The 24180-nt window shown below is 42.2% G+C and overlaps 1 protein-coding gene across 1 annotated transcript in view; it reads left to right on the forward strand.

Moving 5' to 3' along the window:
- Positions 1-24180, forward strand: part of LOC127581248 (uncharacterized) — a 195530-nt gene that overhangs the window by 133929 nt on the left and 37421 nt on the right. The window contains exons 10-15 of the mRNA XM_052035449.1: positions 2210-2363; positions 6411-6492; positions 13908-13985; positions 16143-16233; positions 19654-19746; positions 22907-22935. Of these exons, the coding sequence (XP_051891409.1) occupies positions 2210-2363; positions 6411-6492; positions 13908-13985; positions 16143-16233; positions 19654-19746; positions 22907-22935 (527 nt within the window). The remainder of the gene's footprint in view (positions 1-2209; positions 2364-6410; positions 6493-13907; positions 13986-16142; positions 16234-19653; positions 19747-22906; positions 22936-24180) is intronic.

Genomic DNA, 24180 nt, shown 5'->3' on the forward strand with positions numbered 1-24180 from the left:
CAAATGCTTGATCATATGTACAGGCTGTACATAAGCTGGGCATTCGTATTTGGGGAGGACCTGTAGAATGAAAAATTTTCTAGTGAACCTGATAAGTTTAAAGGGAGAACAGGAAGCAGAACCAGGTGAATTTTGAGGGAGTGCAGGAACAGGGTCTCCAGCGTTTGAAAGGGAGTGTGGGAGTCAGGGTCCTGGTATGTAAAAGGGAGTGCCGGCATCAGCACGTGGTGAGCCAAATGCCGAATGATCGGGATTTGTGAACAATCGAATAGTGAATTTACTGTGCTGATAATGGTTTTATTGTACTGTATACGTGCAGTTCCTGGATAGCACAAGCAAATACAGAGTAAGGATGGCAGAAGTTTTCTCATAGTCGTAGAGTTATACAGCACAGAAACAAGCCCTGTGGCCCAACTTGTCCATGCCGACTAAGGTGCTACCTGAGCTGGTCTCGTTTGCCTGTGTTTGGCCCATATCCCTCTAAACCTTTCCTATCCAGGTACCTGTCTAAATGTCTTTTAAATGTTATAATCGTACTCGCCTCTACCACTTCCTCTGGCAGCTCATTCTACATACACACCACCCTCTTATGTGAAAAAGTTGCCCCTTTGATCCCCTTTAAATCTTTTCCCTCTCACCTTAAACCAAGACCCTCTAGTTTTAGACTCCTCTACCCTGGGAAAGGGACTGTGGACCATTCACATTATCTATGCCTCTCATGATTTTATAAAGCTTTATAAGGTTAACCCTCAGCCTCCTTTGCTCCAGGGAAAGCAGTCCCAGTCTATCCAGTCTCTCCCTAAAATTCAAGCCATCTAATCCCAGTAACATCCTTGTGAATTTTTACTGCATCCTCTCCAGCTTAATCACATTGTTCCTATAGTTTGGGAACCAGAACTGCACACAATATTCCAGATGCAGTCTCACCAATGCCTTATACAGCTGTAACATGATGTCCCAACTCTATGCCCCAACCAGTGAAGGCAATCCTTCTTCACTACATTATCTACCTGTATCACCACTTTCAGGGAACTATATTCTTGTATCCATAGTATCTGAAGAACATTAATGATTCAGGTGGTTCAAATGGGTAAATTTATATCATTACTGAATGAATCCCAGCATGGCACCTGGGAAATCCAAACTGATATTTATTCTGGATCAATAATCCAAGCCTCCAGATCTAGTCCAGTAAGTTCACTGTTTCTTTTCAATGTTAAGCATATTGACAGGCTGCCTTGTTCCTATCTTTAACCAATTTCATGAGGGCACTCCAGTTTCCTCCCACATCCCAAGAATTGCAGGTTATTGGGTTCATTAGCCACTGTAAATTGCCCTTAGTATGTAGCTAAGTGGCAGAATCTGGTGGGGTGGGTGGTGCTAATGGGAATTTTGGAAAGAATAAAATAGGAATCAAAAAACTGCAAATGCAGAAAATCTGAAATAAAGCAGAAAATGCTGGAAACACTCAGCTTGGGCTGCCAGTGGTGTTGGAAGCAGATACAATAGTGGTGTTTAAGAGGCTTTTAGATAGACACATGCATATTCAGGGAATGTAGGGATATGGATCACTTACTGGCAGAAGAGATTTAGTTTAATTCGCCATCATATTTGGCGGAGACATCATGAGCCAAAGGGCCTGTTCCTGTGCTGTACAGTTCTATGCTTATGCCCAGCAAGCCAGCCAGCTTCGTAGTACATACAGCACAGCAACAGGCCCTTCACCCCATGCTTTCTGTGCCAACCATGATACAAATTTAAACTGCACATCTGCCTGCACGTGGTCTATATCCCTCTATTCCCTGCCTGTTCATGTGTCTATCAAAATGTGTCTCTTAAATGTTGCTATTGTATCTGCTTCCACTACCACCCTGGCAGCTGTTCCAGGCATCTACCACTCCCTGTGCTTATTTAAAAAAAACTTGCCATGTAAATCTCCTTTAAACTTTCTCCCTCTCACCTTAAAACAATACCCTCTAGTATCTGACATTTCCACCCTGGGGAAAGAGACTCTGAACTTGTCACCTCTCATAATTTTATATACTTCTATCAAGTCTGTGGAAAGAGAAACAATTAACGTTTAAAATCCAACAATCTTTGTCTGATAAAATAGAATTAGAGTAAATGGGTTCTTGATGGTCAGACTTAGTGGGCTAAAGGATCTGTTTCTCTGCATGACTCTATAACTCTTCAATCAATTCCTCTCAAGCCAGGTGATGTGGATGTAATGTTGAGATCACATGCTCCTGCATTGACAAGCTTACAGTTTCAGAAAGTGATTAAAGAGCATTTCTACACAAACCTCTACAAGAGATTAAACAAACAGAACACTGATGTATTTACAGTATTGGACTCAGACCAAGGTGAGATCTTGTTCATTTTCGCTTGTCAATAGCCGTCAAAAAGCTAAGAAGTTTATTATAAATTATGAAGAAGTACTAGATTCATACAGAGATGCTAAACTTATTAGACAGGACTACATCTCCAAAGGAGTTCTGACAATTAGCTTGCACGCAATGAATTTGTTCAAACCAGGAACTGTGAGTATAGTGTCAGCTTTGGGCTGTGTCATTCGATCTATGGTCTGCTGCCACTCACTTTGCAATTTCAGCCACAGCATTCACTGCACAACAAATATTGACTAGCATACCAAATACCAAATTCAGTTCTGATGAAGGGTCATTGACCTGAGCTGTTGATTTTATTTCTCCCTTAGCAGGTGCTGCCTGGCCTGATGAGTGTTTCCAGCACTTTCTCAGTCATAGTCTCTCAGCATAGAAACAGGCCATTCAGCCCACCACACCCAGGCTGACCAGTGGAACCCATCTGTATTATTCCCATCTTCCAGCACTTGGCCTGTAGCGATTCAAGTGCTCGACTAGACACTTCCTAAATGCTGTCAGCGACTCCCTTCCGCCGCTCTCTAAGATAATGTATTCCAGGTACTCACCATTCTGGATGAAACAGTCCCCCTCAGATCGCCTCTCAATCTCTTACCCTAATCACCCTAATAGAGGACTATGGGTAAGCCTAGTAATTTCTAAGGTAGGGACATGTTCGGCACAGTTTCGTGGACCGAAGGTCCTGAATTGTGCTGTAGGTTTTCTATGTTCTATGTTCTAATCCTAAATCTATGTCCTCTAGTTTTATTTACCTCATAAGGAGAAATGTTTCCAGCAGTTTACCTTATCTATGCCCCTCATAATTTTATATACCTTAATCATGTCCCCTTGTAACCTCCTCCATTCCAGGGAAAACTGACCCAGTCTCTCCATCCCAGGCAATATCCTGGTAAATCTCCTCAGCAGTCTCTCCATTGCTGTTACATCTTTCCTATAGTGTGTTGACCAAATCTTCACACAGTTCTCCAGCAATCATTCTTTGGAATTTAGTTCTTTGATCTATGTTTGGACCAAAGCTGTATTGTGGTGTGGAGCCAAGTCAGTGACCAAGTTATCTATGAGTAAGTGCAGCTTGATAGCAGTGTCTCTGGCCCCTTACAAATGGAGACAAAATTCTGTGGGCAGCCAAATTTGAGAAGGCTATTTCATGTAGTTCCAGACTAAACAAGTCCTAGTGAGGTTGAAAATTTGAAAATTTTTAATTCTTGTAAAAATATTTAAATGTTTACCAGGTTTATTTTACTAATTGTTACCTTGAATCTCATAACTTTGAATGTTTTAGATTACAGGTCTTTTCAGGGATATTCAGAGACTTCAAAAATTTTGAGTAGTTTAACAGCCAATTAAGTACATAGTTTTGCTGGGTTTCAAAGATATTTAAGTTATTTTGTGAACATGGTTTGTTCCAATCTCCCCATGTGCCACTATCACATTGCTCAGGACCCTGCCAATGCAAAGGGCCTCACCATTTAATATCAAGTATCAGGACAGCACTTACAAGCAATCTGAGTCATTAGAGGTAAGTACTTAGCAAAGAGGCAAGTGACAGGTAAAGGAGCTCAGCTACTGGCATTAAGTTCTAGTTCACGATACCAGAATATTCAAAAGGCAATACACAAAATATGTGGCATAAAGTGTGGGATCATGGCATTGTGGGTACACATTTGCAAAGATATTGACTGTATTTTAATATAATAGGCACTCGAGTATTCATAATTAATGTTAATAATTTAAATGTAAAGATGAAGTGTAACATATTCAAGTTTTCTGATGACGCAAAGATAGGTGGGAAAGTAGAGTCAGAGTCATACAGTGTGGAAGTGGGCCCTTTGGCCCAACTGGTCCATGCTGACCAAGATTTCCATAAGCTAGTCCTATTTGCCCATGTTTGGCCCATATTGCTCTCAACCTTTCCTATACATGTACCTGTCCAAGTACCTTTTAAATGTTGTTAATGTACCTGGATAGTGTACAAAGGGATATGGTAACTGATGTACATAGGGATCTTGGGGTCAAGTCCATAGCTCCCTGGAAGTGGCAACACACATGGATAGGGTGGTAAGGAAGGCATATGGCAGGCTTGCCTTCATTGGTCTGGGTGATGAGTATAAAAGTTGGACAATTATGTGGCAGCTGTATAAAACTTTAGTCAGGCTACATTTGGAGTATTCTGTGCAGTTCTGGTCACTGTATTACAGGAAGAGTGAATAGGTTCACCAGGATGGTGGCTGGATTGGAGACTATTAGCTATGAGGAGAGGTTGGATAAACTTGAATTGTTTTCTCTGGAGCATCAGAGACTGAGGAGAGACCTGATAGAAGTATATAAAATTATGAGAGGCATAGATAGGGTAGATGGTCAGAGTTGAGACACAAGAGACTGCATACGCTAGAAACAAACAATCTGCTGTTGAATTGCAAACAATCTCAGAATGAATTGTCAAATACTAGAGGGCATAGGTTTAAAGTGAGGGGGCAAGTCTGAAGATGATTTATGAGATTTTTAGTAGAGAATTGTAGGTGCCTAGAATATTCTGCCAGGGGAAGTGGTTGAAGCAGATATGATAGCAATGTTTAAGACGCATTTAATCGGATACATGAACAAGCAGGGAACAGGGGGATATGGACCTCGTGCAGGCAGATGGGATCAGTTTTGATAGGCATAATAGTCAGCACAAACATTGTGGGCTGAAGAGCCTGTTCCTGTGTTGTACTCTTCTATTCCTTATGTGCTATAGATAGTAGTCAGGAAGGTAGCAGATGGAATATAAGAAAGTGAAAACGTTAGCTCAAAGAACAGTACCCTTGCTCTCCATAATCACATAAAGGAATTCTGTTAAAGCATGAGACAGGCTGAGAAAAAAATATTTAATTGAACTAGTTTTGGGGGTCTGAAATTCACTGCTTCAAATGGCAGAGGAGGCAGAAACCTTCACTACCATACCTGGCCGAGCATGAAGGGACACAACCTCTGAGACCGTGGACCAAGAATTAAAATGTTGGATTAAACTAAATTACATTTTCAATCAATATAGACAATTTATCCCTGATGGTCTCCTCCTGTGTCATAATTTTGTTTTTATAATAGAACCATAGAACAGTACAGCGCAATACAGGCCCTTTGGCCCACAATGTTGTGCTGACCTTTAAACCTCGCCTAAGACTATCTAATCCCTTCCTCCCCATATCCCTCTATTTTAAATTCCTCCATATGCTTATCTAACAATCTCTTGAATTTGACCAATGTATCTGCCTCCACCACCACCCCAGGCAGCGCATTCTATGCCCCAACCACTCTCTGGGTAAAAAAAACCTCCCTCTGATATCTCCTTTGAACTTCCCACCCATTACTTTAAAGCCATGCCCTCTTGTATTGAGCATTGGTGCCCTGGGAAAGAGGCGCTGGCTGTCTACTCTGTCTATTCCACTTACTATTTTGTTCACTTCTATCATGTCTCCCCTCATCCTCCTTCTCTCCAAAGAGTAAAGCCCTAGCTCCCTTAATCTCTCTTCATAATGCATACTCTCTAAACCAGGCAGCAACATGGTAAATCTCCTCTGCACCCTTTCCAATGCTTCCACATCCTTCCTATAATGAGGCAACCAGAACTGGACACAGTACTCCAAGTGTGGTCTAATCAGAGTTTTGTAGAGCTGCATCATTACCTCGCGGCTCTTAAACTCAATCCCATAACTTATGAAAGCTAACATCCCATAAGCTTTCTTAACTACCCGATCCACCTGTGAGGCAACTTTCAGTGATCTGTGGATATGAACCCCCAGATTTCTAACAGCTCCAACTCACCCTCTCTCTTGATATCTACATGCTCTAGAACATTAACCTTACCAACACTACCCTCAGCGTTGTTAAGTTATGATTCAATGAACTGTAAGGAATAATAAGCAACTATATTTATAGTTTTGGTGGCTTCCGGGAAATAGCATTTTATACCTGGGCTGAGTTTGTCAGACAGGTTTTTCCACACTGTACTTTGTTGGTTTTTCACAGTAAGATTCCCATCTCCATGGATTAATCTCTTCAGAAACCATTTGGCACATCGAACCCAACCAAAAGAGAGGCGACGAGCCAGGTAATGATATTGATACAACATACGTACATACAGTAAGACCAATGAAACATGCTTCTGTATTGCAATCCACCTCTTGTATAGTTAAAAACTTAGCAATGTAATTCCTGCTTGTACTGCACTAAATGTATGTTTAATACCTTAGATTAGATTGTCCATTGGAGCAATGCATCTCCCAAATAGCACGGTGAAATAGATCATTGACTTCATACACTTATGCTACATGTTGCAGCACTTCAGATATCTTTGTTTAATCTATTCATTCTTTATCTAGTTCTTCTCTTGTAACACTGATAGAAAGTTCCATGGTGCTCGTGCCTTGTGGTAAAATAGCATAAGAAATAGAAGCAAGAATAAGCTATCATACACTCATGCCTGCTTCATCAATCAATGTTCATGCTTGACTTTTTTACCTAAATGCCACTGTTCTACAATGACTCCAAAGCTTTGGAAGGATAATGGCAAATGGAATAAGTGAGCAGGCTAGCTCAAGACATAGAAACAGATCATAAGAATTTCTATAGATTTATAAAGGAATTAACTAAAGTTGATATAGAACATTGAACAGTACGGCAGAGGAACAGGTCCTTCACCCATGCTGTTGTGCCAAACTAATTAAACTAGTAGTTAAGAGCCTAAGTAAACTAGTCCCTTCTGCCTACACGTCCATATCCCCCATTCTCTGCATATTCATGTGTCTATCTAAGAGCCTCTTAAACACCTATATCATTTTTGCCTCCACCATCAACCCTTACACCACATTCCAGGCACCCATAAAAAAAAAACTTGATTCCTTTGGACTTGCCCCCTCCCAACTTAAATGCATGCCCTCTAGTATTAGACATTTTGACCCAGGGGAAAAGGTACCGGCTGTATATCTATGCTCCTCATAATCTTATAAACTTCTATCAAACCAAATTTTTACCAAATTTGTCCAACCTCTCTTTCTAGCACATGCCCTCTAATCCAGGCAGCATCCTGGTAAACCTCTTCTGCACCCTCTCCAAAGCTTCCTCATCCTTCCTATAATTGGGCAACCAGAATTGAATGCAATACTCCAGATGCAGCCTAACTAGATTTTTATAAAACTGCAACATAACTTCCTGACTCTTGAACTCAGTGCCTCGATGAATAAAGGCAAGCATGCCATACGCCTTCTTTACTACCCTATCAAATTGTACAGCCACTTTCAGGGAGCTATGGACTTAGACCCCAAGATCCCTCTGTACATCAACACTGTTACGAGTTCTGCCACAGTGTACTGTCCCCTTACATTTGATCTTCCAAACACCTCAACTTGGCCGGATTAAGTTCCATCTGTCATTTCTCCACCCATATCTGCAACTGATCTATATTCGACTGTATCCTTTGGCAATCTTCTATATTTTTCATAATGCCACCAATCTTGGTATCGTCTGTGAATTTATTAACCCACCCATGCACATTTTCGTCCAAGTCATAGAGTCATACAGCATGGAAACAGGCCCTTCGGCCCAACTCGTCCATGCTGACTGTATTGCCCAGCAACACATATATCACAAATAATAGAGGTCCCAGTACGGATCCCTGCAGAATACCACTAGTCACGGGCCAGAGTAAATCCCATTGACTACTACCCTCTGTTTCCTATGGGTAAGCCAATCCTGAATCCAAATGGTCAATTCAACGTGGATCATAATCTTCTGGATGAGCCTCCCATGAGGGACCTTGTAAAACACCTAACTAAAATCCATGTAGACAACATCAATTGCTCTAGCTTCATCAATCATCTTCGTCATCTCAATCAAGTTAGTAAGACACGACTTTTCCCTCAAAAAGCCATGCTGACTGTCCCCAATTAGGTCATTTTTTTCAAATGCTCATAAATCCTATCCCTAAGAATCCTCTCCAGTAACTTCCCTACCACTAACGTGAGACCCACCAATTTATAATATCCCGATTATCCCTATTTTCCTTGAATAACAGAACAACATTGGCTACTCATTAGTCCTCTCTACCTTGATCAAGAAATTAGTGTCCTCTCTAACCACTTTGCCTGTAGTTAGAGAGAACACAAAGTTCTTGATCAAGGCCCCAGCAATTTCATCTCTTGACTCTGTCAGTAACCTGGGGTATATCCCATCAGGCCCTGAGGACTTAACTGCCTTAATGATCTTTAAGGGACCTAACACTACCTTTTCCTTTATCTCAAAATGCCCTAGCATATTAGCACATTCCACATTGATCTCACTGTCCTCCATGTCCTTCTCTTTGATAAGTACTGACGCAAAGTACTCATTTAGGACCTCACCCACATTCTCTGCCTCTAAGCACATGTTCCCTCTTTTTATCCTTGAGTGGTCCTGCCCTCTCCGTAGTTATGCTCTTGCTCTTGATGTATGTATACAATGCCTTGGGATTCTCTTTAATCGTACTTGCCAAGGACTTTTCATGGCCCTTCCTGGCTCTCCTAATTCCCTACTTGAGTTGTTTTCTAGCTTCTTTATAATACTCAAAGGTCCTGTTTGATTTTGGCTTCCTAAACCTTACAAATGCTTCCTATTTCTTCTTGATTAAATTCACCACCTCTCTTGACATCCAAGGATCCCTTACCTTGCCATCCTTGCCCTTCCTTCTTACTGGAACGTACCTGCCCTGTACTCTGTGCAGTTGGTCTGTAGACACCTCTACATATCAGTTGTGGACTTGCCCAAAAACTGCTATCCCAATTAACTCTCCATAGCTCCTGCCTAATGCTTGTAATTTGCCCTGCTCCAATTTAATACTCTCTCACAACATCCATGCTTATGTTCATTTATAGCTATCTTAAAACTTAAGGAGTTGTGATCACTGTTCCCTAAATGTTCTCCCACTGAAAGGTCAGTCACCTGCCCAGTCTCATTTCCCATCACCAGGTCCAGTATCGCCCCTCCTCTCGTTGGACCATCTCCATACTGATTTATGGAACCCTCCTGGATGCACAACTTCTGCCGCATCTAGTTCCGGTACTGGGGAAGTTGAAGTCACCCACGACAACAAACTGTTGTTTTTGCACCTTCCTCTAATCTGCCTGCATACCTGCTGCTCAATGTCCCAGTGGCTAATAGGAGGCTCTGTAGTATAATCCCATCAGAGCAATTGCACCTTTCTTATTTTTGAGTTCTACCCATATAGTGGATGAGCCCTCCATTATGTCTCCTGAGTGCAGCTGTGATATTGTCCCTGATTAATAATGCAACTCCCGCCCACACCCCACCTCTCTTACCTCCCTCTATCTTTACTAAAACATTGAAACCCTGGAACATTAAATATCTAGTCCTGTCCCTCTCTCAACCAAATCTCTGTAATGGCCACAACATCATAGTTCCATGTACTGATCCGTGCTCTAAGTTCAGCACCCTTACCCTTAATACGCCTAGCATTAAAATAAAGACACTTCAGCCCATCCATAGCATGGTGTCTATTGCCTTGCCCCTGCCTGTTCTTTCTTTCAGATTTACTGGTCATGACATCTACCTTCCTCTCAAACCCTCCACTTTCTGATCTGGTGCTCTGGTTCCCCTAATCATGGGGGGGGGGGGGGGGGGGGAGGAGGAGGGGCATAGATAGGGTAAATGCATTTTATCTTTTTCCCATGGTTAGGGAATCAAGAACTAGAGGGCATAGGTTTAAGGTGAGAGAGGAAAGATTTAATAGGAACTTGGGGTGCAACTTTTTTACACAAAGGGTTGTATGCATGTGGAATGAGCTGCCAGAGGAAGTGGTTGAGGCAGGTACAGTAACAACTTTTAAAAGACAGTTGGACAGGTACGTGGATAGGAAAGGTTCAGATGATTATGGGCCAAATGTTGGCAAATGGAACTAGCTTGGATGGGTATTTGGTCAGCATGGACCAGTTGGGCTGAAGGGCCTGATTCTGTGCTGTATGGCACTGTGAATGATGGGAGATCGCTAGAGTGGAGCATTAAGGCAGCATGAACTGATTGGACCAAATGGCCTGTCTCTTGCTGCATATCTAATGTAATCCTGTTTCCTTTTGTTGATGACAACTTACATATGAGCCTTACCCTAAGTACCTGGGAGTAATGCACACTGATGTAAGAAGCCACACTCTGCATGTCAGAATATGAAAACCTGGAACATCACAACTGTCCACATTCACAGATTGGTCATTGGATAACAATTAGGAATGGTGCCCCAAATTACTTTTTCTTCCCAAGTTTGAAGAGTTAAAGCCAATTTTTAATTCATTTATGGAAAGTAAACATTGCTGGCCAGCCACCATTTACTGCCCATCCTGAATTGTGCTTGAAGTTGAGCCACTTTCATAAACTGCTACAGTCTGTCATGAAGATATTCCCAAAGTGTTGCATAGAGAGTTCCACAGTTAAGGCCCAATGATGATGGATGGTGATCTACTTTAGAACATAGAACAATTACAGCACAATTCAGGCCCTTTTGGCCCACAAAGCTGTGCCGTACATGTCCCTACCCTAGAAATTACTAGGCTTACCCATAGCCCTCTATTTTACTCAGCTCCATATACCGATCTAACAGTCTCTTGAAAGACCTTAACGTATCAGCCTCCACCACAATTTCCGGCAGCCCATTCCACGCACTCACCACTCTCTGAGTAACAAAACTTACCCCTGACATCTCTATATCTACTCCCCAGCACCTTAAACCTATGTCCTCTTGTGGCCATCAATTCAGCCCTGGGGAAAAGCCTCTGACTATCTACCCTATCAATACCTCTCATCATCTTATACGCCTCCATCAGGTCCCCCCTCATCCTCCATCTCTCCAAGGAGAAAAGGCCGAGTTCCCTCAACCTGCTTTCATAAGGCATGCTCCGCATCCCAGGCAGCATCCTTGTAAATCTCCTCTGCACCCTCTCTATGGCTTCCACATCTTTCCTGTAGTGAGGTGACCAGAACTGAGCACAATACTCCAAGTGGGGTCTGACCAGGGACCTATATAGCTGCAACAATACCTCCCGGCTCCTAAATTCAATTACCGGATTGATGAAGGACAATACACCATATGCCTTCTTAACCACAGAGTCAACCTGCACAGCCACTTTGAGCGTCCTATGGACTCGGACCCCAAGATCCCTCTGATCCTCCACACTGCCAAGAGTCCTACCATTAAGACTATATTCCGCCAACATATTTGACCTACCAAAATGAACCACTTCACACTTATCTGGATTGAACTGCATCTACCACTTCTCAGCCCAACTCTGCATCATATCTATGTCCCTCCATAACCTCTGACAGCCCTCCAAACTATCCACAACACCCCCAACCTTCGTGTCATCCGCAAACTTACTAACCCACCCCTCCACTTCCTCATCCAGGTCATTTATAAAAATCATGAGAAGTAAGGGTCCCAGTACAGATCCCTGAGGTACACCACTGGTTACCGACCTCCGCTCAGAATACGACCCCTCAACAACCACTCTTTGCCTTCTGTGGGCCAGCCAGTTCTGGATCCACACTTCAATGTCCCCTTGGATCCCATGTCTCCTCACCTTCTCCATAAGCCTCGCATGGGGTACCTTATCAAATGCGTTGCTGAAATCCATATACACTACATCTACTGCTCTCCCTTCATCGATGTGCTTAGTCACATCCTCAAAAAATTCAATCAGGCTCGTAAGGCAGGACCTGCCCTTAACAAAGCCATGCTGACTATTCCTAATCATATTATACCTCTCCAAATGCTCATAAATCCTGCCTCTCAGGATCTTCTCCATCAGCTTACCAACCGCTGAGGTAAGACTCACTGGTCTATAATTCCTTGGGCTATCCCTAATCCCCTTCCTGAATAAGGCAACAACATCCGCAACCCTCCAATCTTCCGGAACCTCTCCCGTCTCCATGGGCGACACAAAGATCATCGTCAGAGGTTCCGCAATCTCCTCCCTCATCTCCCACAGCAACCTGGGGTACATCTCATCCAGTCACGGCGACATATCTAACTTGATGCTTTCCAAAAGTTTCAGCACCACCTCTTTTCTAATACCTTCAAGCTCAAGCTTTTCAGGCTGCTGCAAGTCCCCACTGCAATCCCTCAGATCTTTTTCCGTGGTGAATACTGACTTAAAGTATTCATTAAGTTCTTTCACTATTTCTTCCGGATCCATACACACTTTCCCACTGCTGCACTTGATAGGCCCTATCCTTTCGCATTTCATCCTCTTACTCTTCACATACTTGTAGAAAGCCTTGGGGTTTTCCTTAATCCTGCCCGCCAAGGCCTTCTCATGTCCCCTTCTGGCTCTCCTAATCTCTTTCTTAAGTTCCTTCCTTTTAGCCTTGTGCTCCTCCAGATCTCCAACATTATCTAGCTCTCTGTACCTTTTTATACTTTTCTTTTCCTTTTGACTAGATTTATTATAGCCTTTGTACACCACAGTTCCTGTATCCTATCATGACTCCCCTGTCTCATTGGAACATGTCTGTTCAGAGCTCCACACAAATATCCCCTGAATATTTGCCACATATCTTCCATACTTTTCCCAGAGAACATCTGTTTCCAATTTAATCTTCCAGTTTCCTGCCTGAGCCTCATAATTCCCTTTACTCCAAGTAAACACCCTTCTAGCCTGTCTATTCCTATCTCTCTCTAGTGCTAACGTAAAGGAGATAGAATTATGATCACTATCACCAAAATGTCCACCCACTGAGAGATCTGACACCTGACCAGGTTCATTTCCCAATATCAAGTCAAGCACAGCCTCTCCTCTTGTAGGTCTGTCTACATACTGTGTCAAGAACCCTTCCTGAACACACCTAACAAACTCCACCCCATCTAAACCCCTCACTGTCTGGAGATGCCAGTTGATGTTTGGAAAATTAAAATCCCCCATCACCACAACTCTGTTATTCTCACACCTTTCCAGGATCTGTTTCCCTTTCTGCTCCTCAAAGTAATGTAATGTTTCATGCTTTTCATGTAACGTTTGTGGGTATTCCCTATTGCAACCTTGAGAGAAATTGTAGTCCTTACCAATGGACTGACAAAATTTATCTCAAATTTAGATCAAAGTTGGAAGTATCATAGCCTACACAACTCAAATACTCATAATATGAAACTAGACTCTCAGGGATTTTTGCTATATTTTCTCAATCAATAAACAAGAGATACAAGTTTCCAAGAGATTTTCTATGTTTCTCATTCCCCACAGCATTCAGATTGGCTTATGATTGAAATGTTTCTCATTTTTGGCCTTAACTTTCATTTGCCTTTAATCTAATACACTTTTCTGCTCCATTATTATTTATTGCTATAAGATTAACCAAACGTTGAGTTTAATGAACTTTTGAAATCTCTCAGTTCCAGTCATAACACACAATTTTAAATCAAAATTTAATGATGCGAAGAAAGAGGAGACCAGTGTACTTTCATTTAACTCGGTGTGCTTTTCTTGATAGGGAGAAACGGGAAACTCAGCACCTGCAGTACCTGGAAGAGGCAAGGCTGATGAGGCTAAGGGAGGATGAAGAGCGAAGGTAAAATAAAAAGCAGGTGTGCTTTGCTCCAGTGATGTCCATTTTCCCAGAGAAAGCTTAAAAAGATTGGAAGCCTCTTACTTCTATATTTAAGAGGCCAATACCCGTTTTAGGCAGCTGACATGGATATTTAAAAAATAGCTCAGCCAACAGGTCAGACATTTTCCATGTGTGCCATTGCCATGAGTAGTGGATATATAAAACAGTCCTTATAAAGAGATATAATGTTAATTTACATGCCTAGTGACCCATGAAGTGTAACAGTTGATCTAAAAGTCTCTTAGAGGGCAACAGTTCATCCAAAAGTCCCATTGAGGATAGCAGTTCATCTGATAGTTCCATGGAAGAAAGAAGTTACTCTGAGTACAAAGTGGACAATAGTTAATATAAGTATCCCCTGGAAGGCAGCAATAATCATAGATAACAACCAACAGCAAACAGTACCAGTCCCCGACTCTTTCTCCATTACATTGATGACTGCTCTGGTGCTGCCTTCTCAATCATCAACATTCACCAATTTTATCACCTTCGATACTAACTTCCATCCTGCTCTCAGCTTCACTTGGACCATTTCTGACATTTCTCTCCTTTTTCTAGATCTCTCTGTCTCCATCTCGGGAAACAAGCTATCCATTGACATTTACTATAAGGTCACTAACTCCCACAGCTAGGCTATCCCTCTTCCCACCCTGTTGCTTGTAAGGATGCCATCCCTTTCTCTTAGTTTCTCTGTCTCTTCCACATCTGCTCTCAATATGAGGCTTTCCATTCCAGGACATCTGAAATGTGCTCCTTTTTCAGGAAATTTTGCTTCCCTTCTACTATGGTTGATGGAGCCCTCTCTCACATATCCTCTATTTCTCAGACTTCTGTTCTCAGCCCACATCCCTCCAAACAGAACAGAGATAGAGCTTCCCCAGTCCTCACCTTTTACCCTACTAACCTCCACATCCAGCACATCATTCTTTGTCATTTCTGCCAGCTGCAACATGATCCCACCATGGGCCACATCTTCTCAACCCCACTCTTTTCTGCCTTCCGCTGGGACCACTCCTTCTGTGACTCCCTGGTCCGCTCATTCTTCTCCCATCCCTCCCTGACCTCTAATACTTTCCCCTCTAAGCACAGGAGATGCAACACTTGTTCTGGGGCCTCCCTCACCACTATCCAGGGACCGAAACAGCCTTTGCAGATGAGACAAAGATTCATGTGCACCTCCTCCAATCTCATCTACTGTCCTCCCAATGTGGTCTCCTCTTCAATGGTGTGACCAAGCAATGACAAAGCGACTGATTTTATGAGCACCTACTTTTCTGTCAGCAATCGCCATCCTGAGCTCCCAGTTGCATGCCATTTCAATTCCGCTTGCCAATCCCACACTGCCTTGCCCATCCTTGGCCTTCTCCACTGCCAGAGTGAGGCCCAACACAAACGAAAGGAACAACATCTTGCATTCCACCTGAGTAGTCTATAAACAAATGATATCAACATTGAATTTTCTGATTTCAGATAAACCTCACCTTCTGTGTGTTTCCAACCATCCACCCCCCAACTCCACACCCCCCCCGCCCTCAAAATTCAATGTTGATATCATTGGTTTTGAAACATCAACAACTCCTAGACCCCCTCAGACGCTGTTCAACCCATTGAGTTCCTCCATCATTTTTTTTGTTGCTCCAAATTCTGTTATCTGCAGTATCTTGTGTCTCCAATAGTCATAGATATATTGCTTGTGCAACTTTTACTGACACCCCTCCCAAAAATATACTTCTCCCAAATACCTGAATTTTATCTGCAACAGCAACCATGGTGTTGTTTTTATAAGGTTCTTTGATGCATATTTTGAAAATTCTGGCAATCCTTAAAAACATAATAGGCATAGGAAATAATAATCAATCAATCTTTACTGCAGGGCCTGGGGGCAACCTTTCCACACAGAGGAGGGTGGGTATGTGGAACAAACTGACAGAGGAGGTGGTAGAGGCAGGTACAATTACAACATTTAGAAGATATGTGGACAGGTACATGGATAGGAAAGGTTTAGAGGGCCAAATGCAGGCATAAGGGGCTAGCTCAGGTAAGCAACTGGTCAACATGGACGAGTTGGACCAAAGGCCTGTTTCTGTGCCATATAACTCTATGGTTCTATGACTGTAGGATGGAAGAAAAAAAGCTTCAAAGACTCCTGGAGGAGACTCAGAGAATTAATTTGGAACAGAAGGTTTCATTTGAAGAAAAACTTCGCCAGGTACTTTAGCAAAGCTGTGGATGGTTTTTGAGTGTTTCGTAATTTCTCTTATTACTCAGTTATTATTATGGGCAATGATTTTCATTGTGTGTTATTTTATAAATATGTGTGTTACATCTTTTTCTACATATTTCTTATATTAGTGTTATTGCAAGGGTTATTGGGAAGCTAAAGTAAATATCAACAGGGAATATACCAAATAGTATATTAACACACAGCTAATGCATCCATTACTAAATATATGTATCCAAGGTAATTAATACCGCATTGGTTCCTCTTTAAAAATTGCAGTAATGGTTCAGATTTGTTAGAAGGAGAAACCAATGTTTTATTTGAACTCGAAATATTACAGCTTATTGAAGTGAGACACTACAGACTTTTTACAGCTTCATCAAGAATCCCCTGACTGATCCCAGGGTTATTCAACGGCACATCACAGCATGTCATACATATCAAAAACGCAATTACTGTTTCCATTACTAATTTATTTCAACCAGTATTTTTAGAGTTATAGAGTCATAAAGCTATATAGCACGGAAACAGGCCCTTCAGCCCAACTCATCCATCCCGACCAAGATGTTTATCTGAGCCAGTCCCATTTGCCTGTGTTTGGACCATATTCCTCTAAACCTTTTCTCTCTATGTTCCTGTCCAAATACCTTTTAAACATTGTAATTGTGACCACTTCTACAGCTTCCTCTGACAGCTTGTTTAATATACCACCACCCTCAGTGTGAAAAAGTTGCCCCTCATGTCCCTTTTAAATCTTTCCTCTCTTTCCTTAATTCTATGTTCTCTAGTTTTAGACTCCCCTACCCTAGAAAAAAGACTGACCATCCACCTCATCTATGCCCCTCATGATTTTATATGCCTCAGACTCCTACGTGCCAGGGAAAAAGGTTCCAGCTGGTCCAGCCTCTCTATAACTCAAGCCTCCAGTCCCAGTAATATCCTTGTGAATCTTTTCTTTACCCGTTCCAGCCTAATGATACCCTTCCTATAGCTGGGTGACCAGAACTGCGCACAATATGGTTTCGCCAACAACTGGTACAATTGCAACATGATGTCCCAACTCCTGTACTCAATATCCTGACTGCTGAAGGCAAGCATGCCAAACACTTTCTTCACTACCCAGTCCACCTGTGTTGCCACTTTAAGGGAACTATGTAAAAGGTCTCTCTGTTCTACAGCACTCTCCAGGGCTCTACCATTTACTGTGTAAGTTCTGTCCTGGCTTAACTTACCAAAACACACTTATCCAGGTTAAATTCCATCTGCCATTCCTTGGCCCACTTCCCAAGACTGATAAAGGCACACACCAGAAAGTAACCCTAACTAATTTATAAATTAGTGAACATATGAACATAAGAGATAAGAGTAAGGATGGGTTGTATGCCCCCTCAAGTGCATGACTGCTCTTCTATATCACTTTCACATTCCTACCTTAGTCCATTTTCCCATAATTCCCACAGTGTGAAAAAAATCTTATCAATTTTGGTCTCAAATATGCTCAACAATTGAGCATCCACAACTCTGTGGGGTAAGAAGGTCCAAAACTTCATAAACCTAAGTGAAGAATTTCTTCTTAGCCTCTGTCCAAAATGGCTAACTCCTTATCCTGATATTATGAAGCCCCTCTCTAAACTCTCATCATTTGCCTTGCCAAGTTCTCTGGAAATTTTATGATTCAATCTCATTCTTACAAGCTACAAAGAAATTATACTCAATACTACTAAATTTCTCTTTAAAAGAGCTGGCCTCTCATCTCTAGAATCAACCATATAACCCTTCATTGCACCCCTCCAAGACTAGGTCTCCTTCCATAGGTAAAGAAAGCAAAATTATAGATAAGATTCCAGATATGATCTCACCAAAGGCTCGTATAATTTTAGCATGAGTTCCTTACTAATAATGTATAATTCCTTGCAATGAAAGCTAACATACAACTTGACTTCCCAACCATGTAATGTTCCAATGCATTAACTTTTTGTAATTTGTGCACAGGGACATCCAAATCCTTCTGAATACTGACATTTACTTATGCTTATTAAAATATTTTGCTTTTCCAGTCTTTCCAAGAAAATTCACCTATTCATACTTCCATCTACAATTTATTTGCCCATTCACTAACCTGGTTGTGTCTATTTTCAGACTTCTTATATCCTGGTCATGATTTACTTTCCCACCTAAGTTTATATTTTGAGCAAACTTCCTCATCTGCAGACGTTAATTAGTGAGGGTTGATAACATCTCCTCCTCGCTGGCCATCAACACGGGTGCACCTCAAAGCTGCATACTTAGCCCCCTGCTCTATTCTCTATACGCATGTGACTGTATGGCTAAGCACAGCTCCAATGCCATATACGAATTCACCAATGACACCACTGTTGATGGACAAATCACAGGTGGTGATTCTATACTATAGTGTTGCTATACTGAAATGATTAGGGCTGTGCCGGTTGGTTCAACACAATATGACAATAAACTTGACTTTGACTTTAGAACCATAGAACACTACAGCACAGAAAAACAAGCCATTTGGCCCTTCTAGTCTGTGCCGAAACGTTATCCCGCTAGTCCCATTTACCTGCACCCAGTCCATAACACTCCAGACCACTCCCGTCAATGTATCTATCCAATTTATTCTTAAAACTCAAGAGTGAGCCCGCATTTACTACATCAGGTGGCAGCCCGTTCCATACTCCCACCACTCTTTGAGTGAAGAAATTCCCCCTAATGTTCCCCCTAAACCTTTCCCCTTTCACCCTATAGCCATGTCCTCTCGTACTTATCTCTCCTAATCTAGGTGGAAAGAGCCTATTTGCATTAACTCTGTCTACACCCCTCATAATTTTGTAAACCTCTATCAAATCTCCCCTCATTCTTCTGCGCTCCAAAGAATAAAGTCAATCTTTTCCTGTAACTTAACTCCTGAAGACGCGGCAACATTCTAGTAAATCTCCTGTGCACTCTTTCAATCGTACTGATATCCGTCCTATAGTTAGGTGACCAGAACTGCACACAATACTTCAAATTTGGCCTCACCAATGTCTTATACAACCTCACCATAACATTCCAACAACTGTACTCGATACTTTGATGTATGAATGCCAGGATACCAAAAGCCTTTTTTACAACCCTGTCTACCTGCGACGCCACTTTCAGGGAAAGTGACTTGGATACATTCAGACTTTGACTTGGATACATTCAGACCCCTTAACCAAGCTATGTAAGTATTTCAAGTCCAACTAATCCAACCAATGTATACTACTATATTAAAGACATAGAGATATTCAATAGCAAACAATCTATGTTACCATTAGAAAAATACTCAAACTGATCCTTGGTGTTGTTAATTCTATGAATAATTGGATTCAATTTAGGAACAGTAAAGTTCTCATCTACTTTATTTTCGTACAGGAACGGCACCTTCGATATGAGATGCAAAGAAAGGCAGAAGAACAAGTCAATCATTTACAAGTTGAAATTAGGCAGTTGATGCAACAAAGACAGGTATTGAGAACATAGAACATAGAACAGTACAGCATAGGAATGGGCTATCTGGCCCATGATAGTTTGCTGAACTAATTAAATGCCTAACTCAACTAATCCCTTCTGCCTACACAATACCCCATATCCCACCTTTCTCTGCACATTCATGTGCCTATGTAAGAGCCTCTTAAACACCTGTATCATATTTGCCTCCACCACCACCCCTGGTAGTGCATACCAGACACCCACCACTCTCTGTGTACAAAAAATACTAATTACCTTTGAACTTGCCCCCTTGCACCTTAAATGCATGCCTTCCATTTGAGATTTTGACTGTGAGAAAAAGATAACGGCTGTCTATGCCCCTCATAATCTTATAAATTTCTATCAAACAAAAAAAACTTGCCTCGCATATCTCCTTTGAACTTGTCCCCTCTCATCTTAAATGCATGTCCTCTAGTATTAGACATTTTGACCCTGGGAAAATACTGCCTATCCTGCCTGTCTACTCCATATATGCCTCTCATAATCTTAGAACCTTTTATCAGGTCACTCCTCAGCTTCTGCCACTCCAGAGAAAACAACCCAGGTTTGTCCAGCCTCTCCTCATAGCACATGCCCTCTAATCTGGGTAGCATCCTGGTAAACCTCTTCTGTACTCTCTCCAATGCCTCCACATCCTTCCTATAATGGGGTGACCAAAATTGAATGCAATGCTCCAGACGCGGACTCAACAGAGTTTTATAAAGCTGCAATATAACTTCCTGACTCTTGAACTCAATGCCTTGACAAATAAAGGCAAGCATGCCATACACCTTCTTTACCACCCTATCAACCTGTGCAAACACTTTCAGTGTTGAACCCCAAGATCCCTCTGTATATTAACACCATTAAGGATCCTGCTACTAACAGTATACTGTCCCTTTACATTTGATCTCTCAAAGTGCAACACCTCACATTTGGCTGGATTAAACTCCATCTACCATCTCCCTGCCTGTATCTGCAACTGATCTATATCCCACTGTATCCTTCAGCAATCTTCTACTCTATCCAAAATGCTACCAATCTTTCTATCGTCTACAAACTTACAAACCCACCAATCCACATTTTCATCCAAGTCATTTATATATTTCACAAACAGCAGAGGTCCCAGTACGGATCCCTGTGGAGCACCACCACTCTCGGACCTACAGCCGGAGGAAGTCCAGTTGACCACTACCCTCTCCCTCTGCCTTCTATGGGCAAGCCAATTTTGAACACAAGTTGCCATGTCACCATGGATCCCATGCACCTTAATCTTCTGGATGAGCCTATGATGAGGGAACTTGTCAAACGCCTTACTAAAATCCATGTACACCACATCCACTGGTCTACCTTCATCAATGTGCTTGGTCACATTCTCAAAGAATTTAGTCAGGCTCGAGAGGCACGACCTGCCCCTCACAAAGTTATGCTGACTGTCCCTCATCAGCCTATGCTTCTTTAAATGCTCATAACTCCTGTCTCTAAGAATCTTCTCCAGTAATTTGCCCACCACTGAAGTAAGACTCACGGGTCTGTAATTCCCAGAGTTATCCCTACTCCCTTTCTTCAACAAAGGAACAACATTTGCCACCCTACAATCATCTGGCACTACTCCTGTGGCCAGTGAAGACACAAAGATCATCATCAAAGGCTCAGCAATATCTTCCCTCACTTCCCGTAATAACCTTGGATATATCCCATCCAGCCCCAGTGACTTATCTATCCTAATGTTTTTCAATAGTTCCAGCACATCCTCTTTCCTCACATCAACATGCCCTAGCATATCAGCCTGTTGTACGCCATCCTCACAAATGTCAAGGTCTCTCTCTGTGGTGAATACTGAAGCAAAGTATTCATTAAGGACTTCCCCTACCTCTTTCGACTCCAGGCACATGTTTCCTCGTTTATCCGTGATCGGTCCTACCCTCACTCTAGTCATCCTCTTATTCTTCACATATGTGTAGAACACCTTGGGGTTTTCCTTGATCCTACTTGCCAAGGACTTCTCATGTGCCCCCTTCTAGCTCTCCTAAGTCCGTTCTTAAGCTCCCTCCTGGCTAACTTGTAACTCTTCAGAGCCCTGATCCATGCTGAAACCTGATTAGGCTCATTGCCTAGTACCAGCTCCAGTATGGCCTCTCCTCTTGTCAGCCTGTCTACATACTGTGTCAGGAATCATTCCTGGACACACCTAACAAACTCCGTCCCATCTATCCCCTTTACACTAAGGAGGTGCCAATCAATATTAGGGAAGTTGAAATCACCCATGACAACAACCCTATTATTTTGGCACCTCTCCAAAATCTGCCTCCTGATCCGCTCCTCAGTGTCGCTGCTGCTCTTGGGGGGGGATCTATAGTATACTCCCAATGGACTGATCACTCCCTTCCTGTTTCTGACTTCCACCCACATTGACTCAGTAGACGACCCCTCCAGGACATCCTCCCTTTCTACAGCTATGACACTGTCTCTGATCAGCAAAGCCACACCCCCACCTCTTTTACTTCTGTCCCTGTCCCTTTTGGAACATCTAAACCCCGGAAAATCCAGCATTTAGAATATACTAAATGATACATCATGCATGACACTGGCATAAAGAATTTCAGAGGTTCATAGAGCATGGAAACGTGCCAATATGTCCATGCCGACCATCAAGTACCCATCTACATTAATTCCATTTTCCAGCATTTGGTCAGTAGCCTTCTATGTTGTGGTGATTCAAGTGTTCACACTTCTTGTGGAGGCTCTGCTTCCACCAACCTTCAGCCTGTGCATTCTAGATTCCAACCACCCTCCGAGTGAAAATGTTCTTCCTCAGATCCCCGCTAATCCTCTTACCCCTGACCTAAACTATGCCCTCTAGATTTAGACAACTATGCTGTGCAGAAAAGTTTTCTGCTACCTACCCTAACTATGTCCCTCATAATTTTGTAAACCTCTATCAGATCTCCCCTCAACCTCCTCTGCCACAAGGAAAATAAAATCACCCTATCCGTTCTCTCCTCATAACTTGGATGTTCCACCTTCATAATCTAAGTGACTGTGAAGATCACAGTAGTCATCTCTGTGTGTTGGTTTAGATCTGGGCAGCAATTTGTTGTAATTTCTCCTTATTGAAAGTTTTTCTCATATTTTAATACTTTTCTTTTCTCCTTAGTTTTCCACTGATGCTTCCTCTCTGAGAAGGTAGGAGGATCAACACCGTTACATTTTCTTGGAAAAGAATTTACTTAATGTAATTTAACTCTCTCTCTCTTGCAATAGATACATATTGATCAGATTAGTTTTCTTTAAGCACAGGCGGGATGGGAACAACAATATTTTCAGAGTGGAGAGAAGCAACATTGGCAGCTCAGAATTACTGATTATTGGGATTTGAGATGAGATAGAAGATGGGCCAGATGGAAAAGAGGAGGTGCAGCAATATTAGTTAAGGAAAATCTACAGCTGTGGGAAGGGATGATGCACTTAAAATATCAACAAATCAAGCCATATGAGTAGAAATGACAAACCAAAATAGGGCTCATCACACTGAGGATTGTGCACAAAAGTGCAGAAGTAAGAAGGCAGCAATGGTTGGAGTTTCAACTATTAGCCAAGGAATGGGAGAGAAAATGCAGAATTCTGAAAATGCATTTAGGAGAACTTCTGTTTTAACATCAACCATGCATGAAGTCCAACTGGACTTAGCTAGAACCTGAGCAATTTAAAAGAGAGGTAGTGGAGGAGCATTTTTTTTGCAGTGATCATAATTTGGTTAGAATTAGCATAATATTAGAGAAAGACAAAGACAAACTAAGAGTAAAAGCTCTAAACTGGGCGTTGGCCTATTTCGCCAGCCAAATATGGTTTAGTAAAAATGAACTGAAAACAGCAACTTAGGGTCATAGGGTCATCCAGCACGGAAACAGGCCCTTTGGCCCAACTGGGGCATGCTGACTAAGATTCCCATCGAAGCTAGTCCCATTTGCCCACGTTTGGCGCACATCCTTCTAAACCTTTCCAATCCATGGACCTGTCCAAGTGCTTTTTCTACAGCTATGTTAAGAGTGAAAGGGTGGCTAGGGAAAGAGTAGACCACCTAAGAGGTCATCAGGCCTGCTTATGTCTCGAGCCGCAGGAAGTGGGTGGGATTTTTAACAAATATTTCTCCTTTGTATTTACTGAAGAGAAAGTTATGGTTGCTCAAGAGATGAGGGAAACAAGTGGAGATGTTTAGGAGAAAATTCATATTACTAGGGGGAGGTATTTGCAGCCTTATAGCGTGTTAAGGTGGATAAATCCCTAGGTCCTGACTGAGTACATCCTCGGTCCTTGTGGGAGGCGAGAGAAGAAATTGTGGAGGTCCTTGCGGAGATAGAACACTACAGCACAGTACAGGCCCTTCAGCCCACAATGTTGTGCCGACAATTTATCCTGCTCTAAGGTCTA

This window comes from Pristis pectinata, chromosome 21 (genome assembly GCF_009764475.1).
Source record: "Pristis pectinata isolate sPriPec2 chromosome 21, sPriPec2.1.pri, whole genome shotgun sequence".
Classification (NCBI taxonomy): domain Eukaryota; kingdom Metazoa; phylum Chordata; class Chondrichthyes; order Rhinopristiformes; family Pristidae; genus Pristis; species Pristis pectinata.